Source organism: Helobdella robusta (genome assembly GCF_000326865.2).
Source record: "Helobdella robusta unplaced genomic scaffold HELROscaffold_4, whole genome shotgun sequence".
NCBI lineage: Eukaryota > Metazoa > Annelida > Clitellata > Rhynchobdellida > Glossiphoniidae > Helobdella > Helobdella robusta.
The window spans coordinates 5190078-5213803 of NW_008704902.1; the positions used below are offsets into that span (position 1 = coordinate 5190078).

The window sequence follows — 23726 nt, forward strand, 5'->3', positions numbered from 1 at the left end:
AAGTTATGTACGTATGTATATACAAGGGAGCAGTCACACTGATGATTGCATTCTTACGTAATATTCTTGAATTTTATTCTTTATATCATTATTTCAATTTCAAAAACAATCATGTAATTAATGTTGACTGTTGATTGCGTTAACAAAGTGCTATCCAAAATAAAAGTACAAATGTATTGTTTTCATATTTTTAAACTAAAGCAAATCGATTTAAAATGTTTGATATTGAAACTGTCATAAAATGAACATTCCAAAAACTATTTACAACGAACACAAGATATATACAAATGACACAATCGTTCAACCGAGCTTATTGGTAGCCATGATGATAAACATTATTCAAGTTAAGAGTCAGGGTAAGAGCTAAATTTCAAAACGGCGATGAAATAACATAACAGATTAGCTGCTGGATGTGATCATAGATATAGAAACTCGTCAGGTTTCTACATCTATGGATGCGGCGCGTGCTCCTACATGTATGTAGATGTTTGGATTTTATACAAGAATGAAAGGAAACCATATTAATAAATGAAACCGCGATCCTATTTCACATATCGTTTAATTTGCTTCTAAGAGTTTTTAATTTATTGACAAAATATATCTCAAGAATGTCGGCGCATTTATAGAAAGTCGTATTGCGGGCATTGTAGTAACGACAATTATCAAATATTTGCATGACATCTTTGACAAAATCATTTAAAGTTTCATATTTTCGACTACACGTTTTTTCTTCTATCGTCGTCATATCTGAATAAATTAAAAATAGTTCAATTATTAAAAGACTTTTGCAACTTATATAATGTAGAATGAAAAAATTTCAAAGAAAAAGACGTGCGTACCCATGGGCTCTTTAATGATTTTGTAATAATCTGGAACTTGGGCGGCATCAACTGGTTGTAAGAAGGGCCACGCATTCTTGTGCACCTGACCAAATTTGTTAATATATGTTAATTTTTCAGATAAGTATCAACGGATCATTATGGATATTATTATGGATATTCATGGATATTAAACAAAACAAGAGCTCCACTTTGCGAGAAATGTAATGCAAAACTAGCAATCCACCAATATATATTAGCAGCATAGAATGTCAAACATATTGAAAGCAGGAAAAAATACCAAATTCCAGAAGATATACACTCAAATTTTAAAAATGAAAACCTAGTAAGCCTAGTATCATACATTAAGGAGAAAAACATTTTCAACAATATCTAATTGTCCTGCTTTTCAAAAGATTTCCAACAAAGATCAAAAGCATAAAGATAGCCTATCAGCCGTAAAGCTGCAGAAAAAGAAGGAAAGGATTTTTATTATAATTTATAACACGTTCAAGAACAGCAATTCTCCTTATGAAACAATTCAGTCATTTCAATGTGTATCACATCTACGAGCGCAAAAAATAAATTCAAAATAATTATAATTCACAATAAATCACAATAATAATAGATTATTGTGACATATTTTATGGCCTGTTCAGAGGTCTAGGTGGATAGATAGCAATAGTTCAAGTATTAATTTCGTATATGTTCCCATCGATTAATATGGCGCTTAAAAAATTAACTTGCTTTGGTTAATAAATGAATTTTATTTCAATTTATTTTTGGTTTGAATAAAATACAATATGTCTTAAAAAATCTATCATGTTGTCATGTTTTGTTAATAGCGATCTGCTTTAACCAGCGGCCGCGAAATATATAAACTTGGTAAGTTGCTTGACTTTTAAAACTCGAAGATTTGTATGAAAAATTTTAAAATATGCATGAGAAGAAATTAAAAATTGCCTTAAACGTTAACGAAATTGCAAATCTTAACTAGTACTGATACACATAATTCTAAATTATAACTTCAGAAACATTTATTATATTTTATTATAATTTAAATAACTCAAACTAATTTCAGATTCAAAATTTTTTCAATGTCCATTGGTTGTAACAAAGGAATATTTTTATAACGTTTTAACAAAGTTTTAAACTAATCTATTCAAGAAAATTTGCCTTAAAGATTTAACTTTTTTAAAAATTTCTTCTTTAGTTTGCTTTTGAGCTAAAGATTTGTCCATGCTTTTTTCTCTAAATAAATTTGCGCTATGTCTCAGTGAGAACCGAACTATATCTTTGTCTAAAATTATTATTGAACCAGAAAATTTAATAACATGAGGAAGACAAAATATTATTGAAACCTTGAGGAGCCGGATGACCTTGTGAACTTCTATCCACTGTTCATCAGTCAGGAGTTTGTTTTGATTGCCTGAACTTCTACTGGATGTCTGTTTGCAGCTGGGGCACGAGTATGTATCCAGTTGTTCAGCCTCACATTTTGAAATACCAACGCATGAGCCGTGGAACCAATCCTGGCACTGGTCACATGCAATGTAGAACCTGCAAATCATCATTTAAAAAAAATTAAGTTAAAAGAAGCAACAATGATAAGCTATTAAAAAAGAAATTGAAAAACCAACAATGCGAAAACGAAGAAAGATTAATTAACTTGATGGATATTATTTGAACATTTCATTGAATTATAAAAAAAAATAAAGAATAAATCCACAAATAATTTGTTAAAAAGAACTTAAAATAAGTATTTGATGAAGTAGCATTCATAACAAACTTGGAGTCATCATAAGGCGTCCTACAGATGCAATACAACTCTACTGCAGAAGAATTATGTTCTGTATTTGTCGACAACATTGTGTCTTTTTCTTTTGAATGCTTCTGTACTGAACCAGTTGAATTTTTAGCACTATGTGAATTTGAATTAAACCTTTTTCTACCATGCTTCGTATTATCATCTGCTTCATATCTTTTTACAGATGATTTTGGTCTGTGTGGTCTCGGCGATAATGACGAATGCTTTGGAGTTGAATGTTGCTGAACTTTATGAGGTGTTACACATTGGTGACTGGCTGATAAGGAGTGCTCCAATTTTTCCAATCTCTCCTTTTCTTTTAGTTCATTCTTCAAAATTTAAATATGCACATAATTATGCAAAAATAAATAAATATGCCAAAAATGCAAATATATAAACTGATATTTTATTGCATTTATTGACACATTTTACAAAAAAATTACGTTAAACATACACAACGAAACGCAAAACAAAAATTTTTTATCAAGAATAAAAGAGATATCAATTTTTAAAAGTGAAAAACTTTAATTTTTTCCGTTAAACGAGCATCTAGCTGTCGTCGTTTATGAATAATTTCTTTCTTCAACATTTCTTTCCTCTTCTCCAGCATAATTTCCAACTTGTTCAATGCCAGCTGTCTCAATTTATCTTGCTTCAACTTTTCACGAGCATTTCTAGAACAAAAATAAAATGGGTTTACTCAAATCAACAAACAAATTAAAATAAATTTAATTAAATAAAAATCTAATATAGTTGTTCGATATTAAACAAGTTAGGTTAGCAAAGTAGGTAGAATTAGTCTAGCTGATTTATCAAAAAATGTAATGACAGAAGGATATAATCAAGACAATCTCATTACTAATAAATTATACATTTAAATGTTCATGTGAGTCAAAATGAACTCTGGCTGAATTATACAAGGCAACCAGTAATGAATTATTGGGAAAAGTTTTTTTTTAACTGGTGAGAAAACAAAAGTTTTAGAAGTGTGTGAACTCGCTCATGCCATCGTATGAAGCATGCAAGTAATGGCATAATAATTGAGAATTTTTCCAGAATCTCTGTGAATCATAAACCGAAGGGATATATATATATATATATATATATATATATATATATATATATATATATAGTGAGAGAGAGAGAGAGAGAGAGAGAGAATATCTATCGTTGCAGATACGAAAAGAGAGAGTAATGTAGCCTGTTTCTTGATGTATAGAAATTACAAATGTGGCAATGAGACAAAATCGATTTTTTTTATAATATTTAAATCTGTTATGGTGGAAAAAATTCCTTATAGTCGCTCCGATTATGTTCAGACGAAATTCATGCAACGACATCTTAAATTTATTTTAGTTTGAAGACGATTTGCCGAGATGAAATTCACACTAAACCAAATTTATTTTAGATCAATGATAAGCTAACCATCAAAACAAATGCCAGCGAAGCACAGATTGCTCTGGAATAAAAAACAAAAGTGAAACATTTATATCATACTTTTTCATTTCAATTCGTTCCATCTTCACAACATTGTCCAAGATATTTCTTAAGACCTGACCACAGACTAACAACCTGATTCGATGATGGTTAGTAAAACAAATGAATTATGATTAGAGTGACAATAAATTTTCACATAATTCACATAATTGAATGATGTAATATTAAAGCAATTAGAGCAAATGACAAAAATTTATCGTTTCAACATTCAGTATTTCTGAGTGCAGAACTGAACTAAAGAGAAAAATTTAACAAGCATGACAACTAATAGGATAACAATCGAGCAACTATGAACCTGGATTGCTCCTTCTTGTCAGTTGTTCTGAGACTCTTGTTAATGCCAGGTGCTGTTGTGACCTTGCTGTTAATATTGGCAAATTTATCTGTTTTATTTTTTGAAAGAGTTTTATTTCTGTAGAATGTTTTTGGCAAAGCTATTGATCTGACGGAAGAAAGAGGTGTTGATGCGGCAGATGAAGTCGAAGGTTGAAGTTTCTTCTGCACAAGTTTTTGCATGTCCAACAATTTCTCTTGTATGTCAGGATTGTTTGTCTGTGTCAAGGCCTGATTCACGACTAAAGAGAATGAATATAATCGCATTAAAAAACTGTTATACAACAACAACAATAATAATATGACATCAAAATAATAATTTAATAACAATAACAATAAGAAACAACACATCAAGCACATTGCAAAAGGCAGGCGGGGAACTCGTTGCAATCAAATCTACTCACTACAATATTTTTTTTAGTTATAAATTATATAAAACATGAGACAAATCAGACTAAAATTCCAAAAAAGAATGAAAAACACAACACATTCAAGATATTGAATTGAAATAAAATTTATGAATCTCTTCCCTGTATATTTATACAAGGAAGGGAATCATAAATTTTACCTGCATTTGCTTTATAAGATGCTAACTGAAAATTTGTTAAGATAACAGAAAAATAAAAAAAAGAAGATTATATTTAAATATAATCTAACTAAAGACTAAACGAACCTTGTTGCATAACTTGAGGAGTGAGAGAAAAACTGTCATTGCTGTTACTTACAAGTGACACATCATCCTCTGGTTGCATAGAATTCGTTGAACTGTCAAAAAACATAGGTTGATGAGATGAAGAAGAAGATGATGAATCTTCCATCAGTGCTGATGACAACTCATCTGCTGGTGTTGTTGCTGTTTGAACTTTTGTCAAGTTACTTTTGTTGCTGCTGTTGTTGTTGCTGCTGCTGTCGATAGATGAGATCACAATTTGTGGGCCGAGAATGAATGTTTGAATGTCGCCACCACCATCTTCTTCAAAATCACTCGTTGTTATGTTGACCGTTGCCAAGTGAATGTTTCCATTTGGTAGCTGTATTATCTGCTGGTCTATTTTATTAAGGTCTCTTGAATTTTGCATGTATAACCCTCAAACCACAACATATCTCAAAAAAATATCAGACACGAACAAAAAACAAAAAGAGATATTTACTTACTTGATTGTAAACCATGAATTTCAAATTGGCCATCATCCGTTGCAACAATGCAAATGTTCTTGTAAGGATTTTTGTCATCTGTGGTGGGAAATTTTGTAAAATAATTAAATTGAAATAAATAATGAATATTTTGAAATAATTTAAAGTTTTTGGTAGATAGAATTTTTTTTAGCTCAATTAGTTTAAGAAAAATAAATCTTTGAAGTATCTAAAAATGCTAGCGAATTAAATGCTTACTGAAATTTGTTTCAGCCGAGACCATTATAATTTTACAAGCTTAAAGTGAACAATATTTAACGCTAAATTTACTTTGATTAAAAAAAAATCAAAATAATCACAACAAAAGATTATTAAAGCATGTAATGCCGCATTTGATCACGTTAAAAAAACAAACCATCGGCAGAAGATTGTTGCAAGTGATTTTGATAGATCTTCACGGTGCCAGCCCCGTTGTTGCCACTGTTGCCGAATGATGTTGCCAACTTTTTATTGTGCAACGTGCCGCCCACTGTAGACTCCTAATGGGCATGTATTTTTATTCTCCAAAATATTTTCATATTTTCAAGTACAATAAATATTCTATAAAATATTAAAAAAAAATTAAAAAGATTGTAAAGTTAAAATCTTTCCAACATTATTAGATTTTCTAGTATAATTGTATAAATAAACTCTGCATTATTTAAAATCTGTAACAATAATTGCAACAATATTTTATCAATTTTGTAAAAATTTCTCATATAAATGATTTTTAAAGCCATTTATAAATGTGCAACTCTTTTTGAATATGATCGGGATCAAGCATGAAGAACCTTTGCAGCGGCCAGCTTTCTTTGTTGGATGATTTTCATTCTTTCTTCAGCCAACTTCCTCCTTATCATCAGCTCTTCTTTCTTTTTCTTTGCTTCCTCTTCTAATCTTTCTCTCTCCATTCTGCAAAAATAAATAAAAATTACACCAATACTAATACTTCATTGAACATAAAATTAATTCGCCAATATTGTTTTAAAATAATTTAAAAATTAGCCAACTAACTTTTCATCGAATGTTATGACCTGCCAAAGTTCAACAAGTTGATCACTGAGCCATTCCTCACTTAATACTGGATCCTTCAAGCCAGGTTCCTCCATTTTCTTCCTTTGTCGCAACCCACTCCTATTCGACGTGTACTTCTCTGATGGTGACGATGATGATGTGGTGGTTTTTTTACAGTGCAGTTAAACATGAAAAACGTGATAACAAAATAAAATGTAATCTTCAATAAGATATTAACTTAAGAGAGTATAACGTAGAAAAAAAATTTTGTTTGATAACTGTTAATAAAGCCTGGAAAACTAAACTTTTAATTTAATTTAAAAAAAGTTATATTTCTCAAATGGCTATAAAATAGCTGAAAAATAAATATAAAATATTGTTTGAAACTTTGGAAATATTTGGATAATTTGACAGGAAAAAAAATGTTGACTGAATCAAACCAACCATCTGAGGTTTTGGGTGTCTGACAATTGGAGGAGCTCATTCCGATGGGAATAAGAATTTTTCTGACAAAAAATTCCCACTTCATATTATCACTGTTCGGCACGTCTCGACGCTTCAGCAATTCTGTAGTTGTTATTGATGTTTCAGTTGTCACCGTGTTGATGAAAGTTGACGGAGGTTTAACAGCCAGGTCGTCCCATCTAAGACATGCCCACATTACTTTCAACTGATTGGCAATAGAAGAGATATTGCTTGCCATCTGTAATTAAAAGAAAAAAAAATTGAACATGGGTCTCACAAAAAATAAATGTTAATAAATTTTAAAAAGGATAAAATTTTAAAGACCTGTGTCCTATATTGCCAAGCAGTTTTGAAAAGAGGTCGACAACTTGGGTAAGGCCAGCAAACATTAGTCATTCGACAGTTGTAACTGAATCCTATCACTTCTCGTCGTCCTATAATAGAAATGGAATGTTTTTGCATTATGCAAGAAAATCAATATTATAATATTGAGTTGTTACACGGAAGGTAGTTATCAATAAATGTGCAAGAACTTAGATAAAAAAAATGGCAGAAAACAATTTTTTATAAAATTAAAGTAAAAATTTTTTAAGCCAAATGAAAATAAATGAAAGAGAAAAGAACATTAAAAAGAACGAAATTTAGTATAGATCAACATACACAATATATATATAGGTTGTGCATTGAATTACAAGAAAAAACTACAGAGATGTTGTTTTAACATGTTAATCATAGTTGAGAAGTTGTTTTATCTTAATTACATGACATCATACAACAAAGAATGTAGATTTCCAATGTTAACTCCAGAGTAAGTGCAAAAGCAATAATTTGATCATATACAAATTATCATTAAATTACTGAGAAAGCTGAGTTGCTAAACTGGAGGAAAACTTTGGAACGATTATAGTTATAATAATATTTATAATAATATATATAATAAAGAACGGTTATAATAATAACATAATTAATACGATATAATAATACCAATAACAATACTATAATTATTATGCAATAGTAAAATAATAATAATAATAATTGAAACAATAAAATAATAACAGCATAATTATATTAGTAATAATTTCACAGTGCTTAAACATTTCATTACAGAGAATTGAAATGTAAACTAAAAACATATTTGGAAAAAATTGGAAAAAGGAAAGTCAAGAAGGATGAAAAAATAATAAAATCTGAAGTTAGAAACAACTACACTGGAAAAGTATGGGAGGTTGAATAGGACAAATGTAATTATAAGAAGGTGGTAGAACATGATCGTTCTCAAACCTGTGGAAATGAATTTATTAGTATTGGTAACGAACAAATTGATGAATTGATACAAATCAAACTCATTATTACAGCAACCTTCTTTACGTGCAAGTTTTTTCAAAATCGTCCTATCGATGGCAAAGATGCTGTGTCGATTTTTGAATGAAAATTTTTGTGGCTGTGGAAGAGTTGATTTTGTTGCTGCAGTTGCTGTTACGCTGGCTGTTGTTAGTGATGATGATAAAGACGATGTTGAAGATTTTATTGATGATGTTGATTCATCAGCAGACGGAGATAAAAATTTATTCTTGATCATTCCATTGCAACTGCCTAGGTTCTTTTCATACAGACTGTCATTTAGAAACGTCCTAATCCTGGTGTCGTGTAACGTATGTAACTTCAGTTGAATGTCAGATGCAAGTTCGGTCGTAAGAGTAATATTGTTGTCTTGAAACATTTTTTTTATTGAGTGGAGAGACAGCATGGAAAGCGATGTTGCAGATGGAAATGTTGAAGAAGATGAATCGGAACTTGATGTTAACAAACTTTTTGTACCACTGTCTAATTTGTTGCAGAGTGTGGATGTGTTGCAAGCATGCCGACACAATGTGGAATAGCACTCTAAATTACTTTTATTCTGAAAAGCATTTTTTATATAATTTACACTTTCAGTCAATATATATATATACATGTTGGTCTGTGTGTCGGTCTGTGTGTGCGTGCCTGCGTGTCTTGCATTTTGAATTGAAAATAAAAAACTCAATAAACTAACATTTTGTGAAGCATGCAATGAAGAATAGCAGCGAAATGCATGAGGAGAGCATACTTTACTCCTTTCATCACTCTGACAACAATCCACATTTCCGCTTTCATTTTTGACTCCATTTTCCAATCTGGACTTCAAAAATTCGATGAGTAATGATTCAAAGTGACCTTTACAACTTACATCAAGTTGGTGTTGTGCCTGTCGCTTGGCTAGCAGGCTGTTTAATTTTGAAGGTCTTGAGCGAGATATCTGATGGTAGAAGTTGTCATTTTGAATGGAGGTACTAACGCTAAAGTCTTCATCAACCTCAACATTCCTCAAATCTTTTAACTTTGTCCTATTCTGAATATACTGTTAATGCAAAATAGTAAAACATTTATGATCACTTTGAATGTATATATAAATTAATTTTTATATTTTATAAATTTCCAAGAAAACGTAGATGCAGTTAAGGATCATTAAAATCATCTATAAACTTCAAAAATTCAAATGCATAGAAAAAGTTTGATACTTGATAAAAAAAACTTTTCATCACCTCGTCAACATTTTCAAGAGAAGCACTATTGACAACACGTTTTTTAACATTTGTCTTTTTGACTTTCAGACCATTCTCTGGATCCAATTCAAAATCGTCGTCACGTTCATCCTCCTTCATACTTTCGCTATCATCGCTTTCATCATCGCCATCGCTGTTACTCTTCCGATTTTTTCCATTGAAACCGTTGTACAATCCGCCCGACTCTCTCACTCCATTAACATTCACAGAAACAATTTTTTTTTTGGAATGTCGGCTTGAACGACCTGGAAAAATATTAGGATAGAAATTACATCGATGAACAACATAAAAGAAGTTTAGAAACAACCTTGTGAAGCTAGAGAGTTTGCAGATGAATGAAATGATTTGCTGTTCCTCTTCAGCAGTGCTCTCAACTTTCCAGCAATCCTTCGAAGACCAAAACAACTTGCTGGTAGGAACTTGCTACTTCTCGTCTCACTCACCCAATACCAACCGCCCACACCTAGCACTCTATATTCTTCACCACGAGTTTTCCACAGCTGTTCAGGAGGCAAAAATTCTCAATGATTTTCATTACAAAAAATTATTTTGTACTTATATATTCAATATTCATGTAACATAAAAGATGAATTCAACTATTCAAAAAACCGTTAACCACTGACCGGTTGGTGTGTCAAACATTTATGTTACATCGAAATTGTCAGTAGTGAGAATAAATTATTCTTGAGACATTCAATGACAAATGACATTCAATATTTAAACACCCAATTTGAAATCATGACTCAAATCAAATCTGATCAAAAAGGAGAAAGACAGAAATGATAAACAAAATGAGACGCATTATTAACAATGGACCTGATGTTTGACTCCCAGTGAATATCTGACCGTGGAGTTACGACAAACATCTTCCTCATCCTGCTTTAATTTCTTGCACTCTTTTTTCTTATTCTCTTCAAACTCTGTTGTGCTTATTCTTTTCAAACTTGTGTGACCTAGTGGCAAGGATGTATAAATATGAACAAATATTATAAAAAAGGATCAATGAAAATTAATATAAATTAAATTAAAGAAGAAAGTGAAAGAACAATCTACCCAACATCTCATGCCACATGTGGTTGAACAACACCGGCTTAATAGATACCTGCAGAACTGCTAAAATATGTGCTAACTGACTAGACGTCGAAGCGGTGGCAACTAAATTTAGCCATTCAGGTCTGAAAGTTTGCCAACGTGGATGCAACAGACAAGTGGGTATGTGACTTTCCAGCAGTAAAAGAGTAGTTTTGTATGTGCTGATGATTGATGCTAGACTGCCAAACGATGAACCACCCCATCGAAAATCACCGTGCATTGGAATGTTGAATTTGTAAGAAAGATGGCGTTTCTTTTCTTTCTCTTCAAAATGCTGTTGTCTATTTAAAGCACAAGCATTAGTAGAATATACATTTTCATACTTTAAAAAAGTGCCTTCGTGTCCTGTTAAAGTGAAAACAATGAATTCTAATTGAAAAATCTTTGTTGGGTTGCATATTTCAAAAAAATAATTTAACAATAATAACCTAATTTGAATAGAAGGGAATCTCCAGAAAAATCTTCATAGGATAAAGATGAATTAATCTTCATTTTCATCACTCCCTCCTTTGTGACAGCTGCAGTATTGAGAAGAGCTTCATCCATTTTGAATTGATGTTTGAAATTACTTGGCAAAGAGATGAGGAGGTGGTGATCTTTAAACTGTTTTGGTGTCAGTGTGCCTGATTTCAATCGAGTCAGCATTTTCTGACTTTCTGTAAAATTTTATGAAGATTAGAGTGAAATGCAACATATTTTAAAACATTTTCAAACATATATTAAAAACATTAAAATAATTTAACTCTCCTAAATTTTTCCAATATATAATTAAGCTGAATTTTACCAAAAAAAAAAATAATTTACCTACATGACAAAATTTTAGAAAAAAAATAAAAAGTCAGTTTTCATCACAAAAGAAGCATTACAAATCAATCATTTAACCTATTACAAAACTAAACTGGACAATAGTTTGTTGAAGATTACCTATATTTTAAAAAAGCTTACCTCCAGGAGTCTGTGAGTAAAATTTTTCAGACTTGACCAATGCACTGCTCTCTCTGTTGTCATCACCATTGCAAAGCTTTACTTTTTTTCTAGCATTTTCATATTTCTCTTTTTCATTCTGTTAGCAAATCATAAATCATACACATTTGTCAGGGCAGCCACATCATATTTATCTTATTTTTGTACTATATTTTTTACTAAATTTCTGAACATACCATTATTTTAAATATAATTTGATACATTTTCTAAGTAAATTACAATAACATTTTTGCAGTTATGTGTTCATAGTTTATGCTAGTTGAAATTTTCTTAATGTCATAATTTAAGATTAAGTTGCTAGGTGCAATGTTAGGAGGCACTAAAAGTTAGTACTGCCTTTGGTGAAAATAAGATAAGCATATTTACAACACTTGGAAATATGAAGAACATTGAGAATCATTCAAAAATAATTAAAGAATCACAGATATTTAGCCTTTGCTATTAATTTCGCTTTTCATATTTTACAACTTTTGTTTTTTTAATTATTCATCTTTTCTAATGCCAATATATATTTATTTTAGATTTTGATAATTTACTTTTAACAATCCACATGCTATTTTACAATTTTCTATACATCTCATATATTTCTTAATTTTTTGTTGTAGTAATTTTTTACACGCTGTACAATCTCTCAATATTTACACTAAAAATTACAATTACTTGAAATCATAATATTTACATGAAAATTTTACTACATGAAGTAATGGTTACACGAAATTGTGATTACAATAAATTATGATATTTGTAACTAACTTCCATTTTTACTCCATCCGCTTCTCCAATCTCTAGCTGAGTATTTTTTCCCAAATCTGCAATTATTAATTTAATAAAACAATACATTACACTTCATAATTATAAAATTTTGTATCAATCAATCAATCAATCAATCAACCAACCAACCAACCAACCAACCAACCAACCAACCAATCAATCAATCAATCAATCAATCAATCAACCAACCAACTAATCAATCAATCAATCAACCAACCAACCAACCAATCAATCAACCAACCAACCATAAAGAATATCAAAAGTAGATTTTTTTGAATTTTGAAATTGCTTGGTCAGTTCAATTGTTAGATCCATCTGCCTCTTGATTTCATCTTTTAGCTCATACAAAACAGCAACGAGATCATTTTCATAATGATCAGCATCCAGTGAAAGATACAATTCTTCAAACTGCTGAGGAGTGCTGTAGTAGTGCACGGCATTTCCATCTTCTGACTCCCTATAATGTTGTCATTCAATTAAAGAACGATGATACAATACAATACAATAAAATACAATAAAATACTATATTGTAAAGAACGTTGACCATTAAACATAACTTAGATGCATAGCAAATTTTGAAAATTTTCATAATATAAAAATTGAAAACCCTGTAAAAAAGTTTTTAAGAATTTAAAAACAATTTAAATGTTATTTTATCTAAATAATCCAATCCAGTGGTTTAAATATGCTTTGGTAAGAAATTTAACAAACGTTTTGAAAGATAATTTTGAGAATGAGAAGTAATAATATTCTTTAACTTAAAAACTAACACAAATATTCTTCTTGAGAGGAACCAGTATCTTCTGAGATGCCTATCATAACCCAGTGGTTCGTGCCTCGATAGCATGCCTTCCACCTCCATATCACCTAAGCAGTCACTCACTCCTTTCACCTAGTGGTTTTATTTCAACAAAAGCATATAATTCTCTACTGATTCAAGCTAAGTTATCAACATTTTTTTTATAACTCATTGTGAACAAAAAAACATTTGAATGGCAAGCAATAGACATATCCATTTTTTCATCTATATTAAAATGTTTTTGATCTTCAAGAGACAGTCGTAAAAGTTTCAATCGATAGGAATGTTTCAACATTTCCAAAGTTCCTGAGAATAGAAGTTACTTACTTACCATGGAAAAAATAAATGAAAATGACAATAAAGAACAACTATCATTTATCAATTCAATATTTTAAAGTCCAAGACACAAATGATAAAAATATACATTAGAGAATATGTCGTAAAATAAAAAAAAACTTATAACAAAAGATAATTTGAAGCAGGTAAAAATGGAAAATACCATGAAAAAATGAAGTGAATAAAAAGTAAAAGATATAGGAAAAGTGTCGACTAACATGTGACTGCGTGCAAAGGGAACAGATCCAATCTCCTTCGGGCACTTCCGTCAATCCAACACATTCCAGGTGGTACACGGAGGGACACAGTTCGCAACAAATCAAATCTCCCAACCTTTTCAATTTTATAAAATATAGCTGGCATATTTAGATATCTTCATTAAAAATCTAGTAATACAGTTGTTAAAGTAAAAATCATTAAAATTTATAAAGATGATTCAAAACACATCATATGATGGAAACTGAGCAGACTAATCTTGTCATTCAATGCTCAATGATTGAAAATGTACAATTTAACATATTGCTAAATTTATCTTATATTCAATAAAAAATGTCAATAGTATTCTTTTCTGCAGACCATGTTAATTAAGCCACGAATTTTGTATTTTTGCAGAACAATTAAATAATTACAACTAAATATTTTATCAAATTACAACAAATTAATTATACAAAATCTTGTTTGATGTTTCAAATTTCAATTTCATAAACTATACAACATACCCAAAAACACATAAAACACACAAAAATTACTTGTGACAGGATCGACACTGATCTTCATGTTGAAACATTCCTTCTCTTATAATCTCCAAGCGAGCTGCATTAGTTCTTAAGAACAAATCAGTAAGGCATTGTAAAATTGACAGTCGCTCAGATATTGTAATTGAAGTGTAAAATGATTTCTTGCAGATCACGTTGCAAACATTTTCAAATTCATCCTTATAACCACTATTCAAATAAGCACTAACAATTTCATACCAAGTCAGATGGTCTAAGCTCATTAAAAAGATATTAACACTATCCTTTGTGTCCTGAGGACCAAACATCATGTTCGAATTATCATCAGCTTTTAAGAGACATTTCATCAGACAAACATGAATTTCTACAATTAAAGGCGAATTATATGAACAAGTTAGAGCAGAGCACAAATCCTCAAATCTAAAGTGAGATAGTCTCAGTTGTCTACTGAAACGCCTCAAAACTTCATAAATTCCCAAGGCTTGCATTACATATTCATCCGCAAGTATTAAATCACTTGATGACTTAGGTATATTCAATTCAGGGACATTATGAACGTCAAAATATTTAACTCTGAACGGTTTTTTTTGATGAATAATTTTGTGAGATGTGTAGGAAGCGTCCTCCTCTGTTTCACATGCCATATCATTCTCCACTTCATTATCTGATTTCATAATTGATTTGTTGGAGTCATCATCCTCGCAACCTGAAAAGTCCATTTGTAATGTCATGCCACATGATTCAGATTCATCAGAGCTGCTCTGTCCTTTCTTACGTTTCTTTCTGTGTGTGTGAGATGCAAGAACATCATAATCAACATGTTTTCTAGACCTAGATGACCGTCGAGAATTCGTAACTGATGTTTGTAAGTAATCATCTCCAGCTGGCAAGCTATTATTTTGGAATTCTGTTCGAGACATTTCACCATTTTTGTTATTAAAAATATTCTTATTGCCATTTACCCAATCTTCAAAGCCATTCATTTGAGAATCCATCATCCAACTTTTATTTCTAAATGACATGGCTCTGAATATAAATAAGTCATAAAATAAAATAATATAAAATAACAAACAAGGCTGTTATTTAAAACATATTCTTATGACGTTCTAATCTTGAGTTTAGTAAGGTAAGCAAGTCAGTTAATATAAAATATATAGTAAAATAAAATATAAATAAAAGCAATTTTTCATTTTGTTGTCAAAATTCTTCTCATAAACGGAAGTAAATTTAATCTTGTATAATGTTTTTTTGTGCTGAAGAAAGCCATGATTCATGGCCCAAAGTTATGAATAAAAATAACTTTAACTTGAATATGATTTAATTTTAATAAAAAATAGTTAGTAAAGTTTAAAAGTTTATATTTATAAGGAAGTAGAAGTTAAGATTAAGTAGTAGTAGTAGTAGTAGAACTAAAAAAATCAATTAAATTTCGATTTTTTGAGACTTTTATGCTCAGCAATATTATTGACAATATTCTATATTACTTAATACTTACTAGATGTACTACTGATGCAATCTCTAATCTAGAGTTAGGTTAGCATTATGTGTATGTCAGTATTTTCTAATTCAATTTTAATTTTATTTTAATGAAATAATAATGATAATCTTATTTTCAAATTTATAAAATGTAACTAACTAAAAAACTGCTTTCCTCCAAAAAAAAGTCAAAACGACACAGAAATAATAATCCTGAATAAATGTGAGTAACAAGAAGTGGCTATTCAAATTTTTTACTGTACAATTTAATGCTTAATACGATTAGATTAGTTCTAAGTTAGTACATTTGTCAGTAGGACAATCGCTCGGCCCCGACAACGATAATAATCAACAAAGATGAAGCGCACACAAAAGACTTTTAAAAATTTTATTAATCATTGCATATATCTATGGAATTCTAAGCGGTAGACAACCAGAGATGGATGCCGATGTTAATGCCAGCATCAAACGTCAGTAGTATTATATGTATATATGTATATTATATTATATATATATATATATAGTGTATTATTATATATATATATATATATATATATATATATATATGTATGTATATATTCAATTCAATTTATTCAGCAAAAAGCATGGAGACATAGAAGCTCAAACGAGCTTGTACGGCCACCCAAACCAAATAAAAACATACCTACCTACATGAGAATAACAACATAAATGAAAATAAAATCCTATAGCCAGCCAATGAAAACAAGTTAAATTAAACCAAAAATGAGCAGAAATTACTTAGAACTAAAATGATCATCAAAATTTATCAAGGTAAACAAAACAAATGAATTTATATTATAAGTTTTTCCTTATAAATTAACTTAAATAATTGAAATAATTAAATCATATCCTGTAAAAATAGTTGTTCTTAATTAAGTCAAAAATCGATTTTTTAAATAAGCCATAGTTAGATAATTGTAAAACTAAACACGGTAGTTTTGGCCACAGTTTTAAACCAAAAAAGAAAAACTGAAGATGAAAATAAAACAGTACGAGGGACAGTACAATTGTATAATGGAGTGTGCCGAGTTGTTCTTTTGCAATATTCAGAAGATTTAATTAAATATGAATTAAACATAACAAATTTCTTCTTAACTATAACATTAAACAAGAATAATAATAATCTGAGTACGTACAGTTTAGGAATAGACAACAAATTAGACAACGATAAATAATCTGAAATATGATCACATTTTTTCAGATCATGATATATATGAATAAATAAGTATAAACATCCATCTAAGATAATAATATGAGACTTAATGTATAACGACCCCAAACTACAATATAATAAGTGAAATAAGGATAAATAAGAAAATAATATAAATTAAGTAAAACACATTTCGGTAAGAGATATTTTAGTCTGTAGATTATTCCTAGGTTTTTAGATACTTTGATATGCTAATAGTGCAACAGGCTCTCTTGTACCGCAACAGGCTCTCGTGTCTTCTTGAGTTGAACAGCTTTGTGTCTGTCTCAAAATTAAATTAAATTTAAAATAAGAAAAATTGAAATATGTATAAAAAAATATGCTAATTGTGTGCTCTTTTCAACTTAGGTTGCTTGAGATTGTAACACCTAGAAAGACTAATTTGTTGATAAATTTTTTGATAAATTAATTTGCAGTTTATTATTTACCATCCATAAGTAAACTCTTGCGAGCTCTGAGTTAATATATATATATATATATATATATATATATATATATATATATATATATATATATATATATATATATATATATGTTGGTATATATGTTGTAGTTTATTTTGAATTTTAATAAACTAAACGTTCACCAAAAAACTTTAGTGAGAAAAATCGAAAAAACAAACGTTCACCAAAAAACTTTAGTGAGAAAAATCGAAAAAACAAACTACAAACATATTAACGCCAAACATTCGGTAGAATTTATAGAATATTGTAAATATATATATATATATATATATATAGGCATTGATACAAATGTAAAAGATAGAAAATCTGAATGTTTTGGAAAAAGTTAAGAGAAATTTTGATTTTATGGATTAAAAAATTATATTTTTACAAAAACCTAGAATACTATTACTTCTTTTTCGTGCATTATCCTTTCAGGACATTTATACATATATCTTAATTCAACCTATATTTATATAAATATAAATTATATAAATTTTAAAGTTTTAAAGGTACGTTTCATATGTTTTTTAAATCTTTTTAAATTGTTTAACACCATTGTTAAAACCCAATATAATTTCAATATTTACTTTAATATTATTTTAATAATCTCAATTTAATTTCATCTTAAAATATTAAATCCAGCTCCGACGATGGCTAAATAGCCAAAACAGCGCTGTCAGTTGACACTTACAACATTAATTAAATTATGACATTAAATAAATACGAGTATAAAAATTTACGTCGTGTTGAAGTTGTCTTTAAAAAACTATTAAATGCAGAATGGGCATATAAATTTAACGATATATGCATCAAAGAAAGCCTCGTTCCAAACTATATTTATAAATAAATATAATATCACTATAAATGAATAAATTTTGTTTACTTTTGGCTTTCTATATATTTAATGAAAACTTTTTAGCGCGAACTTTCTTATGTGCATCTGCCATCAACGTACCTTGTGTTAGGTCCAAAGTGCGGATCCATCATGTGCGTTGAATAAGCACGGCTTAGCTATTCGTTCCTATTTGAGTTTTATTTTGTTTACTGTAGTAGAGAACTGAACATGGATGTAGGAGATTCTAGACAGCCGTTGAAATTTGCCCATTTGTTACATCCTACAAAATTAAGAAAACTGGTAAATTATTGGTTAGAGGAAGACACATCTAACTTTGACTATGGAGGTTTTGTAGTTGGTGAGAAAATAGAAAAAGCTTATTTGTTAGGAAAATGTGAAGGAATATTAGCTGGTTCTCCATTTTTTGAAGAGGTTTTCCGTTCTTTGGATTGTTCCGTCGATTGGCACGTCAGTAATCAAATCATCTTGCCGTGATTTTATTGATGTAAATTTGTAATACATTATTATATGTTGTGATCGTGTGGCACTACTACAAGTTTGAGCCTGATTTTGTAATCAGGTGATATCCTTTGATGGCCCATTCATACAATACATATTTTACTATTTATTTCATTTTACTTTTAAGTTTTTAAACGATTCATAGTTATTTAGTTCTTCTAAGATCAATGCGCGCAGGGCTGCTACTCTCGACTCTTATAGCTTCTTATATATATACATACATATATATCATATATATATATATCAAATATATATTTATATATATTGGTCGTAGAGATTTGCGTAAATTTACACAAATATATATATATATATATATATCTTGGATTAAGATGGTTAGAAAACCATTTATTGATAAAAATCACAACATGTTCGGCGTCAGTTAACTTCCAATTTAACTTTTCGATTTCGATCTAAACTTTAAAGTAATATTCGATCAATCGTTAGAAAAATCGAAAAGTTAAATTGGAAGTTAACTAACGCCAAACATGCTGTGGTTTTCATCAATATATATATCTATATACAATTATTGATGAAAATTACAGCATGTTCCGCAATAATTGCATTTCTGACAGTCTTAATTGCGGAACATGCTGTGATTTTTATCAATAATTGCATTTCTGACAATCTTAATCCAATTTATATATATATAATTCGTAGATACAATTGTTAAGAAATATCACTGCATTTTCAGCTTTAATCAGTATCTGGTTCAATTTTTCAATATTTCCTATCGTAATACTAAATGACATATATAATAAATAAATAAATAATATAGAACAATTTAACCAGAAATATATACATGGAAATATTGAGGAATCATTTTTTCAACAAGGATCAACATAGCTTTTCCGAAGATAACTCGGTATAAGCACTTATAATTCTTCAATTCAATATATAGCCGATAGCGACAAGCTGGTCTACCAATAATAAGTTGGGGTGACCGGGCTCAATTTAAAAGGTGTCTGTTATAAACATTTCTGATGCGTTAATTTTGTCGCTCGTTTATGAACCTGTTTGTCACATTTGTTGAGGTTGAAATTTTTAATGAAGGGATTGAAATAAGTGCCAACTTCGTTTATAGACTACCGAGTCCAGAAGAATATTCAGCCTAAGATAAATGTTAAAAAAACTTTCGTTTGCATCCTCAATTATATTTCTGCAGCTGCACAATCTTGTTTTAGAAATAGTGAAACTGATGAAGATTTCAAAAACTTTATGCATTCAAATTATTTTTTGCTTGTGTTGTCGTTGGTTTTTAGAATGCAAGTTTTTTTTATTAAATTTACGATATTGTTGTGCAGTCTTACCTGAAAAACTATGAACAAACCGTTTCGCGCATTCAAATTTCACAGCGCTCAAAATATCTCATCAAATCTAGATGAATATTTCACTATTTAAAATATCGAAAACATATGATTTTCAAAAGTCCCAATCAGATAAACTAATTCAAAATTTTAGACAATATGTTATTAGGTAATCTTTTATGTTTTAGTATATTTCTGATGAGTTGTTTATGTTTGACAGATAAGTGAAGGCTCATTGCTGAAGCCAGTTGTAAAAGTCGCTACAGTGACTGGCAAAGTAAGAAATGTATTGCTTGGTGAAAGAGTAGCTCTCAACTGCCTCGCTCGATCAAGTGGAGTGGCCACATATGCCAAAAAATTGAATGATGTTGTTAAGCAACATATTGTACCAGAAACTGGAATGCCCTGGCATGGAGAAATAGCGGGGACCAGAAAAACAACTCCTGGATTTCGATTAGTTGAAAAATACGCATTGTTGGTCGGCGGCATATCAACGCATAGGTATGACCTTTCGTCAATGATCATGTTGAAAGACAACCATATTTGGTCAGCTGGAAGCATTACCAATGTAACTTTGATGATTATTTAGTTCATTTGTTAACATAAAATTTGTTAAACAAAATTTTTATTTGCTATAGGTTATCAAAGACGCACGTTCAGTTGGTGGTTTCAATAGCAAAATCGAAGTGGAATGTAGATCTCTTGAAGAAGCATTAGAAGCTGCAGAAGCCAGATGTGATATTATAATGCTTGATAACTTCGAATTAGAGGTTTATTTGAAACTTGTTTCAACACTTTTGTTAATTTCTATTTTATTATTTTCCATTTTGTAGGCTCTCCACAAAACGGCGAGCATTATAAAGAACAAATTTCAAAACATATTAATAGAAGCTAGCGGTGGTGTCAACGAAGATAATATTCTTGATTATGTTGGAAAAAACATAGACGTAATTTCACTAAGCAGAACAACACAGGGATATAATATTCTAGATTTTTCTTTGAAAATTCAAAAGTTTTATTAAAACAAAAAAACAAAATTGTTAATGTTATAATTGCATAGTAAGATAAATAACATCTAAACATCGTTTATTGTTAATGTTATAATTGCATAGTAAGATAAATAACATCTAAACATCGTTTTTATTTGATTATATAGTTATTAAATATTTTCCATACTAAGCATCATCCTTGAAATTAGTTTTGCGAAATAGCTCTTTTGGCGAAGATGTCGCGCATTGCTCTGGCAATCGGTGTCTGGCTACAATGTATCATCTATACAACTGACTGACGGTCAATCCAACAGGCTCTTTTTTTCAAAGCTTCAATAAGCAACACCACTTTTAACTGTCTCAATCTTTACTTTCGATATTCCACGTAGGTAGGCAGTTAGTTCAGAAAAGAACATAAACTTTTGTCTGACATTGCTTACAAAAATCAAATTTTTATTCATTTACAAATGAATCAAAATATTTATCGGTTATGCGTATCGTTTGTGAAGCTACTTTTGAGTAAAAACTGTGGTTAATTAATGGGGATAGCAGCAATTCATTACATAGCTATAATAAAATTGTTGTGTTAATTTTTTTTATTCGGAAGACTTTGAGATAAATTGGAGCTTTTATAATTTCAATTATAACTTATTTCAATCGTAACTTGACTGTAGGCATCAATTAACATAGCGAGACAGGTGATGTCCGTTACACGGGTTGAATATTTCAAGTTCGATATCTTTGTAAGTAAAAAATATCGTCAATGATCGTATGCACAAAAGATTTCTAGGTAAAATTTGATTTTTTAAATTTTAATAAATAACTTCCGCCGTTATTATAACAGTTCAAAAGCTTGTTTTTTTCGCATAGTTGGTAAGTTTTAACAATTTTTTTTAGTCTTTATTATTGCAGCTCTGACATATGCAGAACCACTTACAATGATGTTGCATATATATATATATATACATATATATATATATATACATATATATATATACATATATATATATATTATCTATATATCTTTATCATGTTCCGAAGCAGCCATCTTCGCCACATTTATTCATTTATTCTTTTCACAAGATTTACACATGTATTTATGTGCACGCGCAAGCACCGCATCATATACGCTAAGTATATGATAGCCTTTGAGATGTTTGACTCAGCGAGCATTTGAACCACTGAGCCATCTCGCCGGCCAACATGCGACAACTTACGTCGTCTCTCCATTTACTGACCTCGGAAGGATGGACGGCTGGGTTGGCCAAGGTTCGGCTACCCGGATAAACCTGCAGAAACTGCAAGATTCGAACCCGGGTCGTGGGAGTAATAGACGGACACCCTAACCACTCGGCCACGAGACCCCTAATACTTTTTATACTTTTTAATAAACTTTAATTAATAATTGTTTTTATTTTAAACTATAACTTTAAAAAATTAAAGCGTGTTTTGTACATTTTGAAATAATTTTTTAAAAGAGTTTGACAAGACAGGTTTATTTGTTGAAAACATTTGTACAAAATCTCGGTTTGTCAGTTGGCGTCTCTTGACAAATTAACAAAAGTAATAGCTACTGAAAGAAATAGTTTTATATTCACATATACTGTTAGTTGATGACTCAACATCATTTATTGTCTTTTTTGATTCAGGTATGCCTAACGTGTGAAATTAAATTTTATTAACAAGCCGACCAGATTCGCTCAGGTCCAGATGTTTTAGTTTCGGCAGTGAAAGCCTTCAATGAAATGGAAGTAAAATCCGTTATGTTGCTACCAATGCAGTTTATGTTTCACAATGCTGCATCGCATGTATAAACAGAGAATGTCAAATGGAGTCATTTCACTACTAACAACTCTAAATCTACAAATTTTTGCAGCCAACCCGAAATAAAAAAAAAACAAGCAAGCTACTGTTTCAAAGCAATTAAACCTGACAACAAAAAAGACAAAACCAGGTATTTAGAAAAATAAAACAAATCAAAGCAAAAAAGAAAATATAATCTTTTGTATGCAGTGCTAAGTTTGATGAAGATGGGATTTAATGCCTCAAATGCAGCAATTGGTAATACTAGGTGTTTACAGATGGCAGTGATTATTACATGTGTCAGAATTGTGGCAACGATGAATAATCAGTTTTATATGTTTTATTAAGTGACTAATATAATGCACAATACACGAAAATTGTGACGTTACATCCCCGGTCTGTATTTAATTATACTGAACATTTAAAAATAATGTTGATATAAAAATAACACATTTGCTTTTCAAGTCATAAACTTGCCAAATATTTTTCAGGTACGAATTTGTCATGAGCAGCATCAGTACTTGCGCCAATACATACACCCACCGATTACAACCACTGTGCTAGTGCTAGTCGTGCTCTTCTAACTATTCAAGGTATTCAGGTGTTCTAAGTATATTGTCGTGCTGCCGTGCTTACTGCTTATATATATATATATATATATATATATATATATTTTACAATATTCTATAAATTTTAACAAATGTTTGGCGTTAAT

The 23726-nt window shown here is 30.1% G+C and overlaps 3 protein-coding genes across 3 annotated transcripts; 1 reads left to right on the top strand and 2 right to left on the bottom strand.

Moving 5' to 3' along the window:
* Window positions 1-547: 547 nt before the first annotated feature.
* HELRODRAFT_67491 (hypothetical protein) lies at window positions 548-2723 on the bottom strand (the record flags this gene model as incomplete). The annotated part of the gene is made up of 4 exons (XM_009024331.1): window positions 548-747; window positions 840-924; window positions 2180-2378; window positions 2608-2723. Coding segments are annotated over 4 exons (600 nt in total), but the record flags the coding sequence as incomplete, so codon positions are not given.
* Window positions 2724-10586: 7863 nt separating this feature from the next.
* On the bottom strand, window positions 10587-14947 carry HELRODRAFT_120308 (hypothetical protein; the record flags this gene model as incomplete). Its single annotated transcript, XM_009024772.1, has 7 exons — window positions 10587-10645; window positions 10746-11153; window positions 11730-11847; window positions 12777-12996; window positions 13310-13431; window positions 13893-14007; window positions 14424-14947. Coding segments are annotated over 7 exons (1566 nt in total), but the record flags the coding sequence as incomplete, so codon positions are not given.
* Window positions 14948-18624: 3677 nt separating this feature from the next.
* HELRODRAFT_155947 (hypothetical protein) lies at window positions 18625-21241 on the top strand (the record flags this gene model as incomplete). The annotated part of the gene is made up of 4 exons (XM_009024773.1): window positions 18625-18864; window positions 20440-20787; window positions 20858-20989; window positions 21053-21241. 4 exons carry the CDS (start codon window positions 18625-18627, stop codon window positions 21239-21241), a joined length of 909 nt encoding a protein of 302 aa, XP_009023021.1.
* Window positions 21242-23726: the final 2485 nt, after the last annotated feature.